Raw genomic sequence first — 24,008 nt, forward strand, 5'->3', positions numbered from 1 at the left:
AAATAGTTGGGCTTGCTTTTTGGATGTGAGAAGCAAGAAGCACAGTTTAATCATGTTTGAACCACATTGATGTTTTAGCCTGCTTGTGTAAACATGTTATTGTTACTGATAACAACTAATTTCACTGGAATTAATATTCAAATATCTTTTGCAGTGGAGATGCAACCATGAGAAAAAACATTGATGTATGGAAAAAGTGGACTACACAAAACAGCTTGCAGTTACATGGGTAGGAAATTATTTTGTTATTAATCACTTTGAATGTAAGAGCATGTTAAAAGGTAGGTTTTTTAGTAGCATCTTGCAGTTTTTCTCAAGAGGAAAGAGTAGGAAAATGCTTTTTTACATTAATAAAGCAAGCACAATACAACAAATACTAAATGCATTCAACATTGCAGTGAAGTAATTAAAACTCAACACAGTGGAATAATTCGAATTTAATACTGTGTTGTGATTTCCACAGTCGTTATAGCAGTGTTCTTATATAAGCTAGTGCTCATCAGCAGGTTTACAGTGCAACACGTCTGGATAGGAAGAATTGGCCAGCTGCATGCTGTTGTCCAGGGGATGCCTAAGTGCACTCACAGTGCTTTCCACTCTTCTATGTCATAATTCCAGAACAGGCAGGCTTTGGACCTGGCGAGAGCTGTACAGCTCAGATCTTAAATCCAGCCCAGTATATAGAAGATTTTGAAACATACATTAACTGGCGCAGCATTTGTTGACCTTAAAGCAGCATATGATACCATCCACCATCAATTGCTGCACAAAAAGCTGTACTTTCTTACTAAAGAATGTGTACTAACAAATGGTCACTGTTCTGCTTCAAAACTGAAGATTCTTTATTTGCACAGTTAAAACTATTTCACCAGCTATGCCTTTTATTTGAGAGGTCTGATCTGGCTATGGTGACACATGCCCTAGTTATATCTCAGTTGGATTACTGTAACGTGCTCTACGTGGGGCTGCCTTTGGAAAGTTTTCAGAAACTTCAAAGGGTCCAAAATGCTGCAGCCATATTGTTAATAGGGGGTGGTTACAGGAAACGTATAACTCCCCTGTTACTGCAGCTCCACTGACTGCTGATCCATTTCTGGACACAGTTCAGAGTGCTGGTTTTAACCTACAAAGCCCTAAATGGCTTGGGTCCAAGCTATCTAAAAGACCGGATCTCCCTCTATGAGCCTGTCTGGGCATTAAGATAATCAGGGGAGGCCTTTCTCTCAGTCCCACCACCCTCACAGGTGCGCTTGGTGGAGACACGGGAGAGGGCCTTCTCTGGCTGCTCCCAGACTCTGGAAACTCCCTATCATGGGAAGCCAGGCTGCCTCCCTCTTTGCTGTCCTTCAGCAGGCAGGCAATGACCTTTTTCTTCAGGCAGGCTTTTCCTTAATGACTGGTGGTCTGAGAAGGGTTTTAAATGGATTGTTCTGCTCTGTTGTTTTAAATGTGTTTTAATATTGATCTTAGTTGCCATTTTAATATAATATCTGTTTATTCTTTTTATTGTTTGTATACTTTCTGTTTTAGGTTTTAAATACTGTTTTAATTATGTAAGCCTCCTTGGGTCATTTTGGGGAGAAAGGTGGGATAGAAATATTTTAAACAAATAAATAAATTTGTTGGATATCAAAGAAGGCACAGTTGCTGGAGAAATCAAAGCAATGGTTGCTGCAGGGTAGCATCCTGGCACCATTACATTTTTAACATTTATGCAAATGATGAAACCAATGTTCCCACACTCCAAGAGTTTCATCTGTGCTCATTATTTTGCCGTGAGAGTCCCTGGAAAACCTTTCAGGCCCAAGAGCCTCAGCTAACATCTGCATTAGAAGATATTTCCTTATATTACGAACAACTAACTGATACCAAACTCATTAAAAACATGGGTGTGTCCCTTTCACTTAAAGAACAAAAAAGCAGAGAGGAAGCTCCAAGTTAGCTGGGAAGGCAAAATTTTGGAACATTGCCCAGCACAAAGTATGTGCCCAAACAGAAAGTTGCTGCCAGAAATAAAATCCTTAAGAAACTGGCTGAGTCAGACTGAGATGCGCATCCACAAATAATAAGAACAGCAGCTTTGTTCCTGTGCTGCTCCACAGCAGAATATGACAGTGCCATATGGTATACAGTAAATTAGCACTTGCCAAACAAAGGGATTCTTAATGAATCATGCATGATTATTACTGGCTGTGTGAAACCTACCCCCCACTGAAAAAGTCTATTATTTTGCTGGCTTTGCTCTGGAAGTGTCTCAAGAGGGTTAGCAAATAATGAATGAAATAAGGTAATACAGCACCCAAACCCATCCACTTCATGGACACCAACCACCTAAACGACAGCTAAAATCAAGGAAAAGTTTTCTGGGCACACCTCAGTTTCTAAATATTAAAACAACAGAGACTAGGCTAAACCCATGAAGAGCAAAAACAACACTACTTGATGAAACTATTAGAGTGTCTCCCACCAGGACAAGATTCTAGCTAGATCATTTGGAAGTCAATCTACTTCAAAGTGAAGTAGGATGATTTTTAAAAACCAAGTAAAAGGGGGCTTCTTGGATACAGGACAAATTTTCTGTGACTATGGAGAAATTAAATCAATACAGCATACAGTGGTGCCTCGCATCACGACGTTAATTCGTTCCAGCGAAATCGCTGTAGAACAAAAACGTCTTGTGATTTTAAAAAGCCCATAGAAACGCATTAAAACCAGATTAATGCATTCCTAGGGGCTTCAAACTCACCGTCCAGCAAAGATCCTCCATAGCGCGGCCATTTTTGCTGCCTGTGCAGCGAGGAATCCGTGCAAAAACACAGCGGGCGGCCATTTTGTTTACCCAGCAGCCATTTTGAAACCGCCAATCAGCTGTTTAAAAATCATCTCTTTGCGATGATCGGTTCCCGAAGCAGGGAACCGATCATCGCAAAGCCAAATTCCCCCATAAGCAACATTGTTTTGTGATCGCAAAAAGTTTGCCATGATGCGATTTCGTCGTCAAACGGAGCGCCCGTTTTGCGGGGCACCACTGTATATGTGCATGCAATTTATACCCCATTGTGTACTAATGAAGATCTAGCAGATAACTGTAACAATGCTATTGAAGTATCCTGCTTCTAGTCAAAAGCAATGTAATCATTTTAACAAATTTGTTTGAATTTCATCTATATTTCATATATGCCTATAATTTTAAGTTGTGCAGCACTCTGATACGAATAAAGAACAAACTAGTTCGAGCTTTGCCATACATATGAATGAATTTTGCATTGCTGTTACAATATCGCCAAGACATGTAGCCATACTTAGTAATTTTTCAAATCAAATTTTATTAAAAGTAAAAAACAAAAAAAATCCCCAAACATACACAATCTAGAATTTGCCAGTTACTCAGTCCTTTTCAGGATACAGTAATCACCATTCTGTTCCATAGATACGTGAAATTATAACATCTATATTTTCATCATTGGCTTGTTAGATAAATAGATGCCAACTTAAAATATGTCTGATTTGACTTTTCATATTTCCTTTGAAATATTGTAGCACAAGTTTTTTTGCATAATTAGTATAAAGCAGATTTTTATACCACATGGATAATGAATAGCCATGAACGTTTTTCTGAGCTTGGGATATTTTGGATTGAGATGCTGTAATTAAAAAATCTAATAAGGAGATACCGTACTCCTCAAATGTCTGCTAAGCATAATTTATGATCTTTTATTACTCACATATTCAAAACAATTAAATTACTAAATTGCAGAAGGAACTGATAGTTGAGCAATTCCATCCCATATGCCACAGACTGCTCTTAATTTTGTATGATGCAATGATGTTTGGTACAGCATCTTGTGCATGTTCATTTTTAATGAATAGCTATTGGATGCCTAAGAACACTGTGTTCCTCAAAATATATACACGTACAGTGGGGTCTCGACTTACGAACGACCCTACTTGCAACCAATTCAACTTACGAACCCGCCCTATAGGGAAATAAGGAGTCGACATACGAACTTCCCTCGAGTTACGAATAGGAAAAAAAGTGCCCTCTCCCTCCCCTTAGAGGCTTCTGGAGGGGAAAAAAGGGTCAGAAACTTTAAAATAAGTAAAAGAAAGTCACTTACCAGGCCTTGGTAGCCCCCAAACAGCAGGAAAAAGAGCAGGAAACAGCTAAAAGCCCACACCAGAAGGGAGCCTGGCAGCCATTTTGTGCTTTCCCCCTGCTCCTGCGCCCTCCTCCCCCCGCCTATCAGCTGATCGGCTGGCTCTGAAGAGGCTTGGGGAGGCTTCCTCAGCACCTAAAAAGCCTGCCTGTGTGTCTTTGTGCTGAAAAAATCAGCACAACATGCTTTAAAACATGATTTAAAATTGGCTTCAGTGAAAAAAAAAAGATTTCTAAAGTGCTTTGCAAACTGTTCCCTGCCTTCCTCTGTTTCCTGAACCTAAGGGGAAAAAAGAAAAAATATCCCCCTCTAGTGGCAGAAGGCGGAATAGCAGCTTCCCATTAGTTTCTATGGACGGAAAAGAGCAGATACAGATTAAATGGTTTTCAGTGCATTCCTATGGGAAATGCAGATTCGACCTACAAACTTTTCAACCTAAGAATCACCTTCCAATACGGATTAAGTTCGTAAGTCGAGACCCCACTGTAATTATCCACCCATTACTAATTAGTATTTTACAGTTGCAGGTTTCTTCCCTATGTGCCTTTCTTTCATCCTGGTCCTTACTACAAAACAGCTGCTGAATTAAGTTCCCCTTCTACCTTTGCCCAGGAATAGCATTTCTTTTGGCTACAAGTTGGTCTCTGAGCTACTGCAATCTACAATCCAGATTTGAGCTCTTGTCTCCTGATTTGAAATAGTCTGGTAACCTGCATAGTAATGAATAATAACGAGCCTATGCATACTATTACCTGTGCAGGCTGCAATTAAGGATTGCAACCCGTGGAATTGAGCAGCTGGCAGAAGGAGGTAGGATGGTATATTCAACCTGTTCATTGAATCCTATCGAAAATGAAGCTGTCATTGCCTCTTTGCTGGAAAAAAGTGAAGGTTTGTATAGTTCCTCTTGCTTGTATTAGATTGTAAAATAACAATGGAATCTTACTCAAATTAATGGGGTTTAAATCCATGGAACAGTTATGATCTGGTTACCCTCTTGCTCAGAATTCCATTTCCAGGCTAGCTGCTGTTGTCTCATTCTGCTTTGTATTGGAATGTAGAATACATTGTTTTTAAATGAAGAGTTAATTAGTACAGTAGGGCCATGGTACCTGTGAGGGATTGTTTCCAAGCCCCCACCCCACTCATACCGATGCCAGAAACCATGGATAATTGCAAACATATAACATAGTCTCTTGTTCCCTCTAGTGGCCAGATTTATGTAATTGAACCTACCTAACTTACCAGTAGAATTCTGACCTTTAGATGTAAGACTGTGATTGGATGCAACCAGTGGACTTTTAAACCAGCCCAGTGGTTTCCAGTCTCAGGTAAACCAGGTGTTCTTGTACTGCAACTCCCCAAAGCCTTCACCACTATCTGTGCTGGCTGGGATTTCTGGGCGTTGCAGTCCAAGAATACCTGGTTTGATGTATTCTCGAAGGCTTTCATGGCCAGGATCTGATGATTGTTGTGGGTTTTTCGGGCTCTTTGGCCGTGTTCTGAAGGTTCTTCCTGACGTTTCGCCAGTCTCTGTGGCCAGCATCTTCAGAGGACTGGAGTAGGAACTCAGTCCATGCTGTTACTCTTCGTTGCTGTGGGAACAACTTTTGTCCTTTTCAGGAGATAGGGTGATCAGTGTGTTTTTGTTGTGGATGTATTGTTGTGATAAGTGGGAGAGATTATCTGTCACTGTGGTTGATGGGTGTTATCACCTTTGAAGCCCCTATTCCCCTGGTCTTCACAAGGTTCTCATTCTTCCTTCCTCTTCGCTGCCACCAGATATTAATGTTCTAATATTGTTTCAGTGTTGAGACACGTGTGATGTCAGAACATAAGTCTTTTATTTAACAAGGGAAATTAGTAATCAGTACGTACTCATAGGACAAATTACAGGCTGCAAATCGCTGTATTTGAATCAATTAGAACACTGGTTCTTAACCTTGGGTTACTCAGGAGTTTTGGACTGCAACTCCCAGAAGCCTTCACCACCAGCTGTCCTGACTGGGGTTTCTGGGAGCTGCAGTTCAAAAGCATCCGAGTAACAAAGGTTAAGAACCATTGAATTAGAATATTGCTTCAGAACTCTTTTAACCCTCTGCTTCAATTTCCACTCTTACTGTTTTCTAACTCACTCTTCACTCCTTTTAAGCCAAATACAGACTCTCTCCACCGGTCTTTTTATCTAGCTCCTTTCCCCCCTGGCTCCTCCCTCCGCTCTCTCATTGGCTCCTGCGTCAAGGGTCTGTGGTGATGGGCAGGTGAGGTCAGGGCTGCTCGCTATAGGTGTCTTTAGCAGGTTTCTTTGTGCAATGATCCCTGGTCCTTGTGACTGGGTAAGACATTGACCTTCTGCGGGCTGTATTTTCCAATGCTGGAAGCCAGGCCTTGTTCAGTTTCATACTCCTCTTTTTTGTTGAAGCTATGCTGATGTTTATGGATTTCAATGGCTTCCCTGTGCAGTCTAACATGATTGCTGGTGTTGTCCAGTACTTCAGTATTTTGAAATAGAATTTCATGTCTAGCTTGTTTTAGGGACATGTTCAGCTACTGCTGATTTTTCCGGTTCTTTTAGTCTGCGGTGTCTTTCATGTTCTTTGATTCTGGTGTGAATGCTGCGTTTTGTGGTTCCAATATATACCTGTCCACAACTGCAAGGTATCCGGTATACTCCTGCAGTGGTGAGGGGGTCCCTTTTGTCCTTTGCTGACCGTAACATTTGTTGTACAGTGGTGCCTCACACAACGATGTTAATTGGTTCCAAAAAAATCAACGTTGTGTGAAACATCGTTCTGTGAAACATCGTTTCCCATAGGAATGCATTGAAAACCGGTTAATCCATTCCAATTGGAACGGATTGCCATCGCTGAGTGAAAATCCCCATAGGAAAAATCGCTGTGTGAAACAATGTTTCCTCCATTGGAATGTATTGAAGCCGACTCAATACATTTCAATGGCTTTGCGAAGTCCTTTTTCGCTCCTGTAAAAGTGTCTTACAATGTTTGGAAGCCGTTTTAAATGCTTGCAATTGTTAGCCCACCTACTGAAACCTATGCAAACTGATTTTGGTGTTGTTCTGACACTTCCTTAATTTATGGTAATTTTTTTGTTTTTCCCCCTCATTGAAATGCATGGAGTTCAATGAGGGGGGAAAACAAAAAATCACCACAAATTAACGAAGTGTCAGAACAACACCAAAATCAGTTTGCATAGGTTTCTGGCGGTGGGCTAACCATTGCAAGCATTTAAAAGAGCTTCCAAACATTGTAAGACACTTTTACAGGAGCGAAAAGGGAGATCCGGAAGAGCTTTAAAAGGCAAACGGAGATCAAAGAGCCCTTTCCTGATCTCCCTTTTCGCTCCTGTAAAAGTGTCTTACAATGTTTGGAAGCCGTTTTAAATGCTTGCAATGGTTAGCCCACCTCCTGAACCCTATGCAAACTTATTTTGGTGTTGTTCTGACACTTCGTTAATTTGTGGTGATTTTTTGTTTTTCCCCCTCATTGAAATGCATGGAGTTCAATGAGGGGGAAAAACAAAAAATCACCACAAATTAACGAAGTGTCAGAACAACACCAAAATCAGTTTGCATAGGTTTCAGGAGGTGGGCTAACCATTGCAAGCATTTAAAACGGCTTCCAAACATTGTAAGACACTTTTACAGGAACGAAAAAGAGACATCGTTGTGTGAAAATCCCCCATAGGAAGCATCGCTGTGTGAGGCGGCAAATTTAACAGAAAAAGGCATCGTTGTGTGAATTCATCGTTGTGTGAAGCACCCGTTGTGCGAGGCACCACTGTATTTTCGTGGTGGATCTGTAGGTTGTGTTTTCTCAAAAGTTTTCCCATGCCAGATATTGAATATTGAATATTGCAATGCTCTTTACATGGGGCTGCCTTTGAAAATGATGTGAAAGTTGCAGCATGTGCAAAATGTGGTTCGCAGGCTAATTTTGGGAGTTTCCAGATACAGTCATATCTCTCTGATTCTGGCAAGCCTGCAGTGGCTCCCTGTCTACTTCTGTGCCAAATTCAAAGTGCTAATTTTAACTTATAAGGACCTAAACGATTTGGTACCTAAGTACTTTTCAGAGTGTCTCTCCCTAAGATCTTCTACCTCGACCAGAGGTCTCCAAACTACAGCCCGTGGGCCTTGCCTTTTTATTTGGCCCATGCGTGTGGGCGCGCAAGCGGGCAGGATGAGATAGGGGGATGGCATATGTGTATGTGTTCCTTTGACCCTTGAAAATGCAAAAAATATATTATGTGGCCCTAACGGTGAAAAGTTTGGAGACCCCTGCACCCAATCATTTCAAACTTCATTGTTGAAAGTGGCTATTCTGAGGGAGGCTGGGAAAGCAACCGCCAGGAATCGGGCCTTCTCAGTGGTGGCTGTGACATTGTGGAACTTGCTGCCTGTTCATGTACACCAAGCTCCCTCCCTTACTGTCCTTTAGTAAGCAGGTCAGAATGGTGCTATTCAAAGAGGCATTCAGGAATATCCTCCCCTTGTAAGAAATTTCTTGACCCATCTTTTAATTTATTTATTTTTTAATTTAGCTGTTGTGTTTTATTATGTTATTATCATGTCTGGTTTTGCTACTGTCAGTGTTATGCATCATTTTGGGTTTATGTTGTGGGTTTGTATTTGACTTTTGTAAACTCCCCAGAATAGTGGCTTGCCATTAGGTGGGCAGTATGTAAATACAATAAACAAATCATTTTTTCAAGATAGTTGTATTTTTTTCAAAGGTGCCTTAGAACTTGCTGATGTTTCTTCAGAGCTTCCAGGTCTAAAGCGAATGCCTGGGATTACACAGTGGAAGGTAATTATATAAAATGCATACTATAGTGCAATCACAGTCATACTTTCAGCAAGAAAAGTAGAAGTTATATTAGAAAATGTAGTATGTTTCAAATTATTCATATGTTTGAGCTCATGAAATTGCCTTGTAGCAGTTTACACTCTTTACATTCATCAGGGATCCAGTAAACCTCCTGCTTATGATTGCAAAGGATAGGTACAGTGGACCCTCGATTTACAGATGGCTCGACTTACAGACTTTTCGAGTTACAGACTTCTCTGGCTGCAAAATTTAGATTCCACTTGCAGCCAGAGAATCGACTTACAGACCAGAAAAAAACCAAAATGGAATAAAAATAGAATAAAAACCACTGGTTATGGGATTAATCGGTTTTCAGTGCATTGTAGGTCAATGGAGATTCGACTTACAGACTTTTCGACTTGCAGCCACCATTCCAATACGGATTAATTCCTTAAGTAGAGGGTCCACTGTATATGAAGTCTGTGGCAAGCTAAAGCACGTAACTGATGTGCTACATTAGTGCTCCATATGTTGTACAGACTTGATATGAACACATGGTTTCCAAATCTGGAGCAACAGCTCATTGTTGCATATGTAATAGGTACTCTCAAGTCCTTCTCTTACCTTTCTCTTTGGGGAGATCTTTATTTAGTTCTGTAATGGAGGCATCTCCAGTCTGTAATAGTTCTGGAGGAAGTCTTTATTTTGGAGGAATACCATATCTTTCCGTGTATAAGATGCCCCCATGTGTAAGAGCCCCCTCCTTTTCTAACCCAAAATTAAGAAATCTAAGGGGGGCTTAGCAAGTGGAGGGGGAACGCAGGGATCAGAGCGCTTTGATCCCTTCCCCCTCCTTACTTCCATGTATAAGACGACCCTCAATTTTTAATCTAAATATTTTAGACAAAAGCATCATCATATAAACTGAAAAATACGGTATATCATCTTAGTTGGCAAAACGCCCAGCAAAAAAGTTAGCAAATGGGGAGAGGTTTCTCTTCAGTTCCTCAACCAGCTTAGTCTGTCTAGCTGGTAACAAGTTTCTTTTTGATATCCATTTTCATGCCATTGCTACATCATTGAACTGCTGGATCTCAGTACAGTCATTTCTCTAATGTCACACCTTGTATCTCAGAAAACCAGAAGAGGAAGCATTGACTTTGTTACATGAGTAATCAGTGGCATATCATATTTATATTTTCCTGCATAGGTAATGACAAAAGATGGTCAGTGGTTTGAAGACTGGAAAGATGTACCTTCCAACAGACAAACCCAAATCCGGCCCACTATGTTCCCCTTAAAAGATGAAGAAAAACTTAAAGTATTACATTTGGAGCGCTGGTATGTTAATATTCTTCCTGTCATTGAAAATTTCAGCAGTCAGCATATCTTGTGTGGTATCTATTAATGGAAATGGAAACTTTCACCCCTCAGGACCATTTGTAAGTGGTATTCTTCTCAGGATAGTATACTGTTCTGAGTTCAGGTTGATCTAAACCAGTGGTTCCCAATCTTGGGTCCCTAGTTGTTCCTGAATTAAAACTCCCAGAAGCCTTCATCACTACCTATCCTGGCCAGGATTTCTGAGAGTTGTAGTCCAAGAACATCTGGGGACACAAGGTCTAAACATTATCATTATATGTCTCCAAACTACATTTTTCTGAGCACATAGAAAAATAGTTCAAAGTGCACCTCAAGAGCCATAATTTGAATGCTGACCTTTAAGGATAAGTTCTATAATGTCAGGAATATTCCCACCACAAAAAAAGGGAGGGCATGGAATTGATGATAAAATAAGGTAGTAAAGAAGTAAACATTTTCTAAAGTGCAAATTACACCAAAAAATGAAGCATTGTAAGCATACTTTGGTTCTAAAATTATTTCCTTCAAACATTTTGCATGCTAAATGTTAATTTCAGTTGTTATCTAGGTAGCTTTTGCTGTTGAATGAGCTGGGTTTATGTAATGTGAATGAACTTTTCGTGGCTTTCATTTTTTTGATCCTGTATTTGATCATTCACATACATTTGCTGGAGAAAACCTTTGAGGGTTTGTTTGAGTGCTCATCTCTGTAAGGATGTCTAACATTTTGTGTTGATACTCAATTTAGACCTCTGTGAGATGATATGAAAATTAGAATATTGATACAAACAATTTGTGTTGTTTATCTAGCCTTAGAATTTTGCCACATCATCAAAATACTGGAGGCTTCTTTGTAGCTGTATTAGTTAAAAAATCTCGCATGCCATGGAATAAGCGCCAGCCCAAGGTAATGTTTGCTCTTTGTAAATGTATTTGTAAAATTCTTCCCAAATTCTGATTCAAGGAGAGGCCAGATTCCAAAGGTCCTGAGGAAGAGATTTGTGTCCCCTTGGAACCTGGGTGTGTCCCCTTAGAACCTGGGTGTGTGTCTCAGCACGCCTCGTCCATCGCAGAAGAAGAAAAGGCATTTGAACCTGACTAGTGGAAGTGGTGTTTTTTGGGGGGTGCAATAGTGTGCCATGGCGTATGCTGAAAAAAAAAATCTAAAAATCCCACTGGACTTCTCAGAATCATGATCTCTTTTAAAGTGATTCTTCATGTGTTACAGAAAGGGAAGAGGTATACACTGGGTGAAGAATCAATGTATTACTAGAGAGAAATGAGGTGATTTGAAGTATAAGAATGAAGAATATGGAACTAGTCCCAAGTGGTGGGTGGGTAGCACAGAGTGGAGAAGTGAGATTGGTTATGTCATAAGTGAATAAATAGTGATTTGTAAAATTGTAGTATTTGTAGATTGTTGTTTTGGTTGAAGAAAATAATCTAAAATTTTAAAAAAAGTGATTGTTTGGAATCTGGCCATTATATAGTAATAGAACAATTCACTATGGTTTAAGAAACATACTTTGTTTTAAGCTAAAGTACATTAATATAGCTCTAGAAATGCTTGTTCAAGATCTACCCGTATCACCCAAGCGAGTCAGGAGGTGAGGCTGAGGAGCCTGACGCCGAGGGAGGCTCGGAAGGAAAAAACAAGAAACCGGGCCTTCTCGGCGGTGGCTCCTCGCCTCTGGAACAATCTGCCTCCGGAGATTCATGCGGCCCTTTCGCTGGGTGTTTTATAAAAACAATTAAAAACGTGGATGTTCAGGCAGGCCTTCACTCCAGTTAATATTTGAGTCTTTCCTCTTTTTTCTTTTTTGGTTTATTTTTTATTTTCTCTTCTCCATCTTGAAAAACTGGCTATTTGATGTAATAATTTTTTTGTTATATCTATTTGTTGTTCCATGTGTTTGTAAGCCGCCTAGAGTGGTCACAAGACCAGATAGACGGGATATAAATAGAATAAATAAATAAATATTCTAAATTTTATTTATTTATTTATTTATTTATTTATTTATTTATTTATTTATTTATTTATTTATTTATTTAACTTATATGCCACCCACGCTACCCAAAGGTCTCTGGGAAGCTTACAACAATTAAACATTCAATTAAAATACAATAAAAGATAAAATGATTAAAATACAATTAAAATAGATACTCTAAAAATTGCCATCAGGACCCACAGTTGCTGTTATTTCAATTAAAAGCCTTCTGGAAGGTTTTGACCTGGCGCCAAAGTGTCATCAACGTCGACACCAGACGAATCTCAGTCGGGAGGGCATTCCATAGTCTGGGGGCAGCTGCCGAAAAGGCCCTTTGTCTACAAGCTGTCCCTCTTACCTCCTTGAGGGAGGGCTCTTTCAAAAGGGCCTCCTGGCTAGATCTAAACTGCCGGGTAGGCTCATATGGAAGGAGGCGGTTCTTCAGGTATCCAGGGCCCAAGCCGTTTAGGGCTTTATATGTCAAAACAAGCTGGGCCCAGGCACCAACTGGTAACCAATGTAACTTAAACAGAATCGGTTTGATGTGTTCTCTAGCGGCCCCACTACTCACCAGTCACACAGTTCGATTCTGGACAAGTTGCAGTCAACCAAAGGCAGCCCCACGTAGAGCGCATTGCAATAATCTATACGAGATGTTACCAGTGCATGTGTAACTGTCATGAGACTCCTCTCGTCCAGGTAGGGCCGTAGCTGGTACAATTTCCGCGGCTGAAGGAAGGCGACCCTGGCCACCGAGTCCACCTGGGTTTCCAGAGTTAGACTGGTGTCCAGGCTGCGGACCCTGTCTCTTAGGGGGAGTGTACCTCAATTCAGGGCAGGGAAATGGCCCTCCATCCTGTCTGGCGAAGCACCCACTAACAGCACTTCTGTCTTATCTGGATTGAGTTTCAATTTATTAACCCTCATCCAGTCCATTATCAGGTCTAGACACATTAGAGCTGAGTGTCATCAGCATATTGCTGACTCCTCAGCCCAAACCTCCTGATGACCTCTCCCAGCAGTTTCATGTAGATGTTAAACAGCATGGGGGACAGTATCGAGCCCTGAGGAACCCCATGACATAAATGCCATGGGGCAGAGCAACTATCCCCCAGCACCACCCTCTGGACACGGTCAGCCAGGAAGGAGCGGAACCACCGTAAAACAGTGCCCCCTACTCCCAACCCAGCCAGCCTATCCAGAAGGACACCATGGTCGATGGTGTTGAAAGCTGCTGAGAGGTCACTGGCACTAAAAGTTGTTTCGAGTCCCATTGCTCCTTTCTGCCAGTAAGATGGTGTTATCTGCAAATCTTAAATTATTGATTTTTCTTCCACCAGTTTTTCTTCCTCTATCCAAATCTAGTCTGGCTTTCTGCATGATATGTTCTGCATACAGATTGAACAGATAAGGCAGACCTGGGCAAAGTGCAGCCCGATGGCCACATACGGCCCACGAGCCGCTGCTGTCCGACCCGCCGGTCATCACTCCAGTCCGGTGTTCAAGCACTTGTTCAAGCCCAAGACACACTGGATTTCTCTCAGTGAACAAGTTAAACATCAAAACGATTTATAGCTTTTTGTCTAAAGTTGATCAGTTGCTTATCTTTAACATGCCACAAAAAAACTCTTTAGTATTTGTGAAGATTAACAAGTTTAAAATAAAAACAATCATAGCATCATTGTTTCACTTTATTTTTAAGTAAAGTTGGTTCGGCCCCTGAACAGAGTTCAGATTTTTCATGTGGCCCCCTATAGAAATTAATTGTCCATCCCTGGATAAGGGGATAAAGTGCGCTCTTGTCTGACACCTTTTCCTATAGAAAGCCATTCTGTCTCTTCATATTCTGTCCTAACAGTAAATTCTTATCCACATTACAAGTTATGCATCAGGAAAATCAATTACTGAGGCACATTCTTTCAGAACTACCCATCATTTCTCATGGGCCACACCATCAAAGGCTTTGCTGTAGTCTATAAAGCATATACGGATCTTCGGTGTTCTTCTGTAGGTGCTGTCCAGTAGGAGGATATCCTCCACTCTCTCTCTAGATGATTATGACTAGGTCCTCAGAGGGGCACCTACCAAGTCTGTTTTTTCTGTAGTGTTCTGTCTTGCTTACTCTATTTTTCTGCTTGGTGGCTGGAAAGGAGTACTGGTTCAACAACGTTTGATCACTCTATCTTAAGGAGCTTCTAGTGCTTCCTGATTACCTGATAAGTTCTGCCTGTGCAAACAAGTAGAGACAAACCATCTCTTGAGGATATCTTCCATCTGCTACATAAAATGAATCTTCCACAGTGCCAGCATTCCTTTCATTTCAAGGAGATACACTTCTTTGGCTGGATCATGCTGTGAGGCCCCCAAAATGGAGGCCTATGTAGGAGTGCCATCGTTCCCGTCGAGGGCCCAACACACACAGACATCTCCACCTCCTTCAGCACCTCGTCGGGAAGATAAAGGAGTGGAGACCCCTGACTGGGGGAAGAGCAGCCCGGAGCCCGTTAAAGTGAACAAAGGGGTGGATACCAATAATCTGGAAAAGGCGCTGAAGGAGTTAACTATCACCCCAAGGCCCAGGGGAACTTTGGCGGGAAAGGGAGGGGAGGAGATTGAGGCAGCAGCCGGGGACATAAAAGGCAAGTGGGAGGAGATCCCGGGGGGTTGGGAATGGATCTGGATCGAAGATCCATGGACCCACAAGTGAGAGCAGGTGAGGGTGCCCCACGAAGAGGCGGAAAGGAGACGCCGACAAGGTCTTAAGCCCCATCCTTCATACTGGGTAGAGACAGAGGCCAAGGAGTGGCGACGTAAGTTGAGGAAAGAAAGGGAAGCCGTGGTACGCGAGCTGGAAAGGAAAAAGGAATGGCATATGGCGGAGTTGCAGAAGTTGGGAGTCTTCCCAGGCCATGGGTGGCCGGTACAGGAGAGGGATCGTCCTTGGGGGACTGTAGCGGGGATGAAGAAACATTACCCTTAATTCCCCTGGAGGGGGAAATGGACAATGGGTTAGGTCCTGTGAAGCCGATAACAGGACCCTGGAACTTAGAAGACAGCAACCCGTTTGTTAACAATCTATGGTCACCCTTGCAGCCAAGGTTAGAGCTACAAGAGACGTTAAACCCGTTTATTAATGAAGTTCCTGTTCATGTTAACGTTGCAAAAAATACAGAACCAGTTGATTTATTACATCCGTCTCGTCCTTTATTGGAAGTGCCGGAAGCCCCAAAAAACGAACCTTCACACATGCCTAATGCGTTAAACTGGAAAAATATATTGTTTAACTTCTGTATCTTCTGCAAAGGGAGGATAATGACATGTACAACACCTACGGTATTTTAGCATTTTAAGGCATACGTTCATATATACGTTTGAGATGACTTGAAATAAGATAAGTTAGTAGTACTTCTGAGACTGTTGAAGATACTGTCAGCTGATTATAAGATGGCATTTCCTTTAAATTACACAGCGAAAATCCAATGCACAAAGTTAGGGCAAAAATACAGTTTTTCATAAAACTGTACAGCTGGAAGGGACCTAAGGATCATTGAGTCCAACTCTCAGCCCAAACCAAGCATTGCTGGGTGATTATGTTTGGGTTGCTATCCCTCCTTAACTTTTCAGAGAAGACAACTAATGCATAATTTAAAATTATTTCATATAATTATACTAGTAACATTTAATTTTTACCACGGACAGATGAGACCACAAAGTCTTTAAACAAAATACGATAAACCTGAGAAAACAGTCAGGGCCAGTAGTCAAGACAGTGAAAAGCTGGCCAGAGGGAGCAATGGAGCAGTTAAAGGACTGTTTTGAACAAACAAATTGGGAAATTTTTGACCATCCTGATCTGGAAGAACATACAGCTGCAGTGTTAGGGTATATGGCACACTGTATTGACACGGTCACAGTGGATAAACGTATCCGGGTTTATCCCAATCAAAAACCTTGGATGACCGGGAAGGTTAGACGCCTGTTGTATGCTAGAAATAAGGCTTTTAAGTCTGGGGATGATCTAGACTACAGTGCAGCAAGAACGAATTTGAGGAGAGGCATTAAGCAAGCTAAGGCCGAATACAAGAGGAGAATTGAAGACTGCTTTCTCAGCAATAACATGAGGCAAGTTTGGCAGGGGGTTCAACAACTAACAAACTACAAAGCAAAAAAGGTTTCCTCAGGCGGAGGTGTGGAGGTGGCTGAGGAGTTGAACAACTTTTTTGCTCGATTCGAGATCGATCAAACTGAAACTGTTCGTTTGCCATCATTTACTCAGCAGATTCCCCCCTTCATTGTGAATGAGCAGGATGTGAGACAGACTATGAAAGTGGTTAACTCCAGAAAAGCAGCTGGACCCGACTTAATTCCTGGTCGGGTGGTAAAAGACTGTGCTGATCAGCTAGCCGGGATATGGACTGTAATTTTTAATAGATCCCTGACACTATGCGCAGTTCCCGTCTGTCTCAAGGCTTCCGTCATCGTTCCACTGCCTAAAAAGTTGCCTACAAACAGTCCGAATGACTACAGGCCGGTGGCACTAACTTCAATCTTAATGAAGTGCTTTGAGCAGTTAGTTCGGAAATATATTATCTCCTGCCTTCCTCATCCCTTTGATGGGCTTCAGTTTGCTTATAAAGAAAATAGATCAACCGAGGATGCGATCAATACTGTGCTTTATATGGCTTTATCCCACTTGGAAACACAAGGGAATTATGTAAGAATGTTGTTCGCGGACTTTAGCTCTGCTTTTAACACCATTATACCCCACAGATTAATAGACAAACTTAAAGATCTTGATTTTCCAGATTCTATCTGTCTGTGGATTTTGGATTTTTTAACAAATCGTCCACAAAGGGTTAAACTGAATGACTACATCTCTACTGACAAGATACTCAGCACTGGCACTCCACAAGGCTGTGTCCTTAGTCCACTACTGTTCTCCATTTATTCATCGGATTGCACCAATAACCATCCCAGTAATAGGATTATCAAATTTGCAGACGATACTACACTAGTAGGACTTATCTCTGGGGATGATGAGTCTGCGTATCGGGACGAGGTATTACAGCTATCCCGCTGGTGCAAAAAAAACAATCTTTTATTTAACATCCAAAAAACCAAGGAATTCATAGTGGACTATAGGAAAAAAAGAGCAGACATTCAGCCACTGTATATAGATGGAGTTTGTGTGAAACAGGTGGTTGAATGTAAGTTTCTTGGGACTATCATAACAAATGACCTGACTTGGAGTGCAAACACCGCTGCGTTAATCAGGAAGGCACAACAACGGTTGTATTTTCTAAGGATTCTTAGAAAGCAACAATTGACTGAGAGTTTGTTAATCACCTTCTATCGGAGTTCGATTGAGAGCATATTATCCTACTGTCTCTGTGTATGGTTCACGAGCTGCACAGTGGCAGAGAAAAAGGCAATTCAAAGGGTGATTAAGATGGCCCAAAACATCATTGGCTGTTCACTCCCCTCTTTGGAAGAATTGTATAAGAACAGATGTAAGAGGAAGATATCTAACATACTGAAAGACTCCTCTCATCCGGGATATCAGCTCTTTAAACTATTACCATCAGGAAGGAGATTCAGGGTATTGAAAGCAAGGACAAGCAGATTCAAGAACAGTTTTTACCCAAGTGCAGTATTGAGTTTAAATGTGGGGCCATAGGTTTTTGGTGGATTTCAATTGCTGAGAGAAAACGGGGTATCTATATTTGGATGGTGAAAGTTGTGTATATTTTAACTTTTTTTTGTAGTGTTGTCCAGTTTTACCTTGGGGAAGAGCACCTCATTTCGTTGCACCCACTTGTGAGCGCAATGACAAATAAATTTCTTATGTCTTATGTCTTAAAAAAAATATTTTGGCCATTTTTTCAAAACTTGAAGGTATACATGTTTAAAACATTTTTATCTTATTTTAAAGTCTTATTTAACTCACATTTACGGCGTTTGTTCAGAGTGTGTGAAGGAAGACAATAAGTTATGTGTGTGGTGTAATTTATATAACAGAGGGTTTTTAAAATTGGCCACCACCAGCAATTTTGAGATCCAAGACATGCTTTCAATGCATTGCAGCTTGCTTTTTCTCTTTTGAAATAGCTCCATCAAGAGCTGCCATGGAAGGCAGAAGATGCCATACCTGGGAAACAAGGATCTTCAGAAACTGTTGAAGACCATGTAACTACAGATGCCAAAACTGAAAACACCTTGGTGATTGAAAGTACAGAAATGAAAAAAGATGGAGTTTGTGGGTAAGAAACGAAGCACTATTACCACTCTTGAAAAGATCTGGGACCTTTCTTGAATTGTGACAATGCTATTTGGAGTATTCATAAGATAAGACAGGAAGTGCAGATTAATCTGTGTATATAGTTAAAGAAACAGCACATCACTTATCCTGTTGCTTCTGGTACCTATCAAAATTTTTCCAAATCATCTTGAGACTCATATTGGGTTATTCCATGTCAAATAACCAATGAAAAATCAATTTTGGAACTTGATGTCATTGGTTTGGCTCATTTTTGGTACATCTGTACCTTACCTTGAGATGTTTAAAAAATATTTTTCAGACTTTTTAGTCCACCTGTTTCTGAGATACTGCATTTTCAAAATTGCAAAAAAAGCCAAAATTCACTCGCCACCATAACTTCAAATGTCATTGAATACAGAGGTCCCCAACCCCCATTCTGTGTCCCGGTGCTGGTCCGTGGCATAAGCCAGACCTGGCCGTGGAGACAGACCACCCTCCCCCCCACATGCACTCACCCCCGCACAGCTGATTTGTGCATGCACACATGCTCCAGCATGCCCGTGCGAGCCCTGTGCCGTCGTTTGCGCATGCACTTGAGTGCAAGTGCGCCCAGACAAGTGCTTCGCTGCCATTTGTGCACGAACGCGGGGGGTGTCCCCCCTTCCCCAGCCGGTCCACAGGGTGAAAAAGTTGGGGATCCCTGATTTAATAGATACCTATGATACCTACAGACCTGGGACAGGCATCATTTTAAAGTTTACGAATAGGGTGTTCATTTGATATACAACATGATGCAATTGTACATTTTCAAAAAATGAAACCATTTTTTAAAAATGAATTTTTGGGAAAATGGATTTTTTTAAAGTTTTCAAAAACAATTCACACTGAAAGATACATGTCTTGTAGCCAGTCAATTGGTATCTTAATAGATACAAAACTTACATTTTCTTGTTGGCAGTGACAAGGATTTAAATTGACTTAGCCCCAAAAATAGACCAAAATTTCTATACTTAATGATTAAGAACCTCTTTTTTCTTGGCTAGCATGTTGGATTCTTTTGTCATCTTTGGAGTTAGCTGGTATGTTCTCCCTGTAGCTGTAATTGGATCCAGTTTGCAAAGGATGAAGTTTCCTGCATGGCTGGGGAAGAGCCTCTTGTTTCTCCAACATCAGTCCTTCTCTTAAAGCCTCCAAAAAGTGACACCAGAGATTCTTTCTCCTCTCAAATTCCAGGCAGTGGAAGTACTTAAACAAAGCAAAGGGAGAGCCCAAACTGGCTTCCTTCAGTTCAGCTGTGCTTTAAAAAAAAAAGAGGGTGCCATTTTAAAGTGTCTGCCTATATGAACCCCCACCCACTCAATACTCTTCAAGTAGTAGCAAAACCAAATACAGTGGTGCCCCGCATAGTGACGATAATCCGTGCAGCCAAAATCGTTGCTATACGGATTCGTCGGTATGCGAAATAAAAAAGCTCATAGGAATGCATTAAAACCCGTTTAATGCGTTCCTATGGGCAAAAAACTCACCCTTATGTGAAAATCCTCCATACGGTGGCCATTTTCACTGCCCGGAAAGCGAGGAATCCGGGCCAAAACACAGCGGGCGGCCATTTTGCCATCTTCTCTGCTTCAGCCCCTCCCCCTCCCCGCCTCACAGCTGATGGGCGCTGCTCTTAGAAGCTTCCCCAGGCTTGCCCAGCAGGTAAACAGGCAGTGGAAATGCACTAGGGAAGCCTCTGAAAGCGGTGCTTTGCCAGGGTGGAGGTGGGTGGGGGTGTGGCAGGGGCAGGCCCGCCACCCCCCCGCGGCAAAGCGGGGCTTTCAGAGGTGCATTTTCACTGCCCCTGCCACATCCCCACCCACCTCCACCCTGGCAAAGCGCCGCTTTCAGAGGCTTACCCAGTGCATTTCCACTGCCTGTTTACCTGCTGGGCAAGCCTGGGGAAGCTTCTAAGAGCAGCGCCCATCAGCTGTGAGGCAGGGAGGGGGAGGGGCTGGAGCAGAGAAGATGGCTCCCGGCTCTTTTCTGGGATGATCGCTACCCCCCCCCCTCATCGCAAGCTGTGCAAAAATGGGGCATTTGCGATGATGGGGGGGAGCAATCATCGCAAAGCGATTTTTCCCTATAGGGAACATCACAATGCGATCGCAAAAGCGATCGCAAAATCTTCATCGCTATGCGGATTCGTCGTTAAACGGGGCGCCCGTTAAGCAAGGCACCACTGTACTTGGAAGAGGCCCTGCTAGGATTAGAATATTATTTTTTGGTCCTACATTTTTCAGAGGATGAATATAGAGAGTTGTCAGTACCTTTCACCTCTCCCACACCTTTGGCTACAGCAGAGGCAGAACTATCAACAAGTAGGAAGAGAGCAGAAATAGAGAATGAGATGTAGCCTGGTTTGAGCCATTAGGATATGTATTGGGGGAAGTGGAACTTTTCTGCTAGGGTGTTCAGTATGGTTGTAGACTGTCTGGGATGTCTGGAGATGGACATCTTTGTTTCCAGAAAGAACCAGTAGGTGTGTAGCTCCGATTCCAGATATTGGACCAAAAAGACAAAACTAATATATGTCCTGACAAGCTTGGTGACTGAAAGGACATTTGTACACTATTTGCCACTATTTAGCTCTTGGGCTAAATCCTATGTAGGATTTGGGCAGAATGACATCAGGTAGTTCTAGTGGCAGCATTTTGGTAATGAAGTACATGATCCCAGATGTCCTAGATATTGCAGGGCCATCATTCTCACTTCCACCTCACAAAAATCTTTCAGTCAAGGAATAGTTCAGCTTGCAGACACAAGTTGGCTTTAGCTTCTTGCATGGAAGGTTGAATGCAGGAGCTTTCTTAGGTAAGAGTACTTGGAGCAAGTAGTGAGTGCATTTTAAGGCTGTTTACTGACAAACAGTGCAATGCCCCTTTGAGGACATTTTGCACATGGTTTCATATGCAGGGAAGATTGGCCCTTTGAAAACATTTGCTGTTCTAGGTTTCAGAATGGCATGGTTGAGGGTTATCATGCAATACAATGCAAAGATAGCAGCTCTGTCCACTGTGCTAAGAACAAAGGTGGAGACTGTAGACATTAGACTTTTTAAAGAGGTGTGATGTTGATGGAGTCTTGAATGGTCTCTTTCCTTCATGAAGCCTACATAATGTGTTAAAAGCCCTAGCCAGATAAACGTTTGAACCTTTATGTAAAGAATTCCTAAAACATCTTTTCTGCACAGCTATTAAGTTGACACATATAGCATCAGAGCTAGGAGTTTGGGCCATAACATGTGGAATATGTTTGCTACAACATGATGAGGTGGTTCTAAGATTAGATATTTCGTTTGTAGCTAAAGTGAACAGGTTTTCATTGTATTCAGGAAACCTATGTTTTGTGCTCAGCTAATTTGACCACTAGAAAGAGTGGCCCAAAATCACTGTGTACAGAGCCATAAAAATCTGTTTGAGGAGAACAAGAGAGTTTAGGATGATTGACCTGTTGCTCATGTCCTTCCAGTTTTTATCAGTGAAAAAGAGAAAAAGCAGTGCTGACTTACTGGAAGAGGCCTGTATTACACTCTGTTATAAGAACTGATTTGGTTTTGCCTAGGGAGATTACGGCTTGTTCCACAAAAAGCATAGCAATATGCACAGTTTAAAGAAGTTTGAATTCTGCTACAAGATATTGTCAGGTCATTAATTGGAAAGCAGTAGCAGCAGCAGTAGTATTTATTTTGCAGTCACAGACACAATAAATTGGAAAGCAAATTTGTCATTTGTCAGGCATTACAAGTTGGAACATTTTGCATCACCAGAGGTTATTGGTAGTTGCTGAGTCTTAGACCAGGTGGTGCTAAGCTGAATGTCTTACAACCGGATTTCTCAGAGGTAGAAAGCCAGCACCACTTTCCACCTTAGGGATTGAACTAATTACAGTATGTCCCGTAATAAAGATGTTCTCCCTCACTATAGGAGAAAGTAGCATTGGAACTTGCTGTAATATGTTCACCCTGTACATTGTAAAGAAGACATTCTTCTCCCAGATAGGCAGTGTAATGAAAAGAGTGTGTGTGGGAGACAGCTTAGTGTTATGACTGTTTTTTTTTCTGTTAAGAGTGTGCGTCTCCTGATACAATTCTACAGTTGACCCAGAAGCCATCTGCTGTTCCCATCTTATTTCCTTTGATTTTGTCTACTCCTTTGTTATAGTCTCATGGCTTGGAAATGAGACTTCTATTCTTAGGTTGTCTACCTACACTATAGGGTACCTTTAACTCTCCTGATTAGTTAAAAAGTAGAGCTGCCTGTCAAAGCTACTGCAAGAGGTAACCCTTATTAAATATGTCATACTGTGTAGAAGAAACATACTGTATTTATATACATCCCAGTATTACTCTCTGGCACCAGCACTGAGAAAAGGTTGGGGTAATTCAGCTCTGGGTGGGGGAATGGACCTAGCATGTTTAGTCACCAAGCACATGGTTGTTTCCTTTGTGAGGAAATGGTATTAACTGCTCTGGACTTCTTTTGAGGGCAGGCTCTCGGTTTACCTCTATCTGAGTAACCATGCCTCAGTGTCCAGGCTGGCAACTGTCCTCCCCTTGTATTCCACAGATTCGTTTGTGGAATGAAGGAAGGAATGCAGCAACTTATTCATAAGACCAGTCAAAAATTCTAGAATGTGAACAAACCTGTTTTCCTTCCAGGCCTCCACCATCTAAAAAAATGAAGCTTTTTGGATTTAAAGAAGATCCATTTGTGTTCCTTTCTGAAGATGATCCATTGTTTCCACCTATTCAGTAAGAAATCTGTTCTTTTCATTCAGTTCAGTTGCTAAATACTCATTGGGTGAATTAGCCCAATTCTGGATGTGGTTAATACCTTGAATTAAAAGCAAAGGACACACTGAGTTTCCATAGAAAGGAAGGGGCTTTGAAGTTCTTGTTCAACTCAGCTCAGTCTAAAGTCAGTATCCAGCAACAATACCCTGGCAATACTGTACAATGAAATAGAATTTGCTGCCGCCTTAATCTGTCAAAATGTTTAGCCAAAATCTGCTTCCCGCCAGCCATTGGTTGTAATTCTTTTTGCTGGGGCAACAGTGAATAGGCATGTACCATGTTCTACATAGCAGATTTTTAGGTAGTTGATGTCTGCTTTCATATTTACTCTTCAACAGGCTAAATATGCCCAGTTTTTTTCACTGGTATCTGATAGGATTTGGTCTACAGAACAGTCACCAACCTTGCTACTATTCAGTGGACACATAGAACTGGATGCAGTTCTTCACCTGCAGCCTGATGCGGATCAGATATTCTACATTATTGCTACTTCTACACCCACCCACGAGACAGAATACATCTGTTAATTCCTTGCTGGTCCTTGACCATAGTAAAGTTATCCTATCCTACCCATCTGTTAAC

General features: G+C 41.6%; 1 protein-coding gene across 2 annotated transcripts in view; it reads left to right on the forward strand.

Moving 5' to 3' along the window:
- Positions 1–24,008, forward strand: part of NSUN2 (NOP2/Sun RNA methyltransferase 2) — a 62,790-nt gene that overhangs the window by 21,563 nt on the left and 17,219 nt on the right. For both annotated transcript variants that reach the window (XM_020795591.3, XM_072998455.2), the window contains exons 8-14: positions 155–229; positions 4,918–5,048; positions 8,910–8,983; positions 10,194–10,324; positions 11,156–11,252; positions 18,442–18,593; positions 23,292–23,384. In XM_020795591.3, coding sequence (XP_020651250.3) covers positions 155–229; positions 4,918–5,048; positions 8,910–8,983; positions 10,194–10,324; positions 11,156–11,252; positions 18,442–18,593; positions 23,292–23,384 — 753 coding nt within the window. The remainder of the gene's footprint in view (positions 1–154; positions 230–4,917; positions 5,049–8,909; positions 8,984–10,193; positions 10,325–11,155; positions 11,253–18,441; positions 18,594–23,291; positions 23,385–24,008) is intronic.

Source organism: Pogona vitticeps, chromosome 4 (assembly GCF_051106095.1).
Source record: "Pogona vitticeps strain Pit_001003342236 chromosome 4, PviZW2.1, whole genome shotgun sequence".
Taxonomy (NCBI): domain Eukaryota; kingdom Metazoa; phylum Chordata; class Lepidosauria; order Squamata; family Agamidae; genus Pogona; species Pogona vitticeps.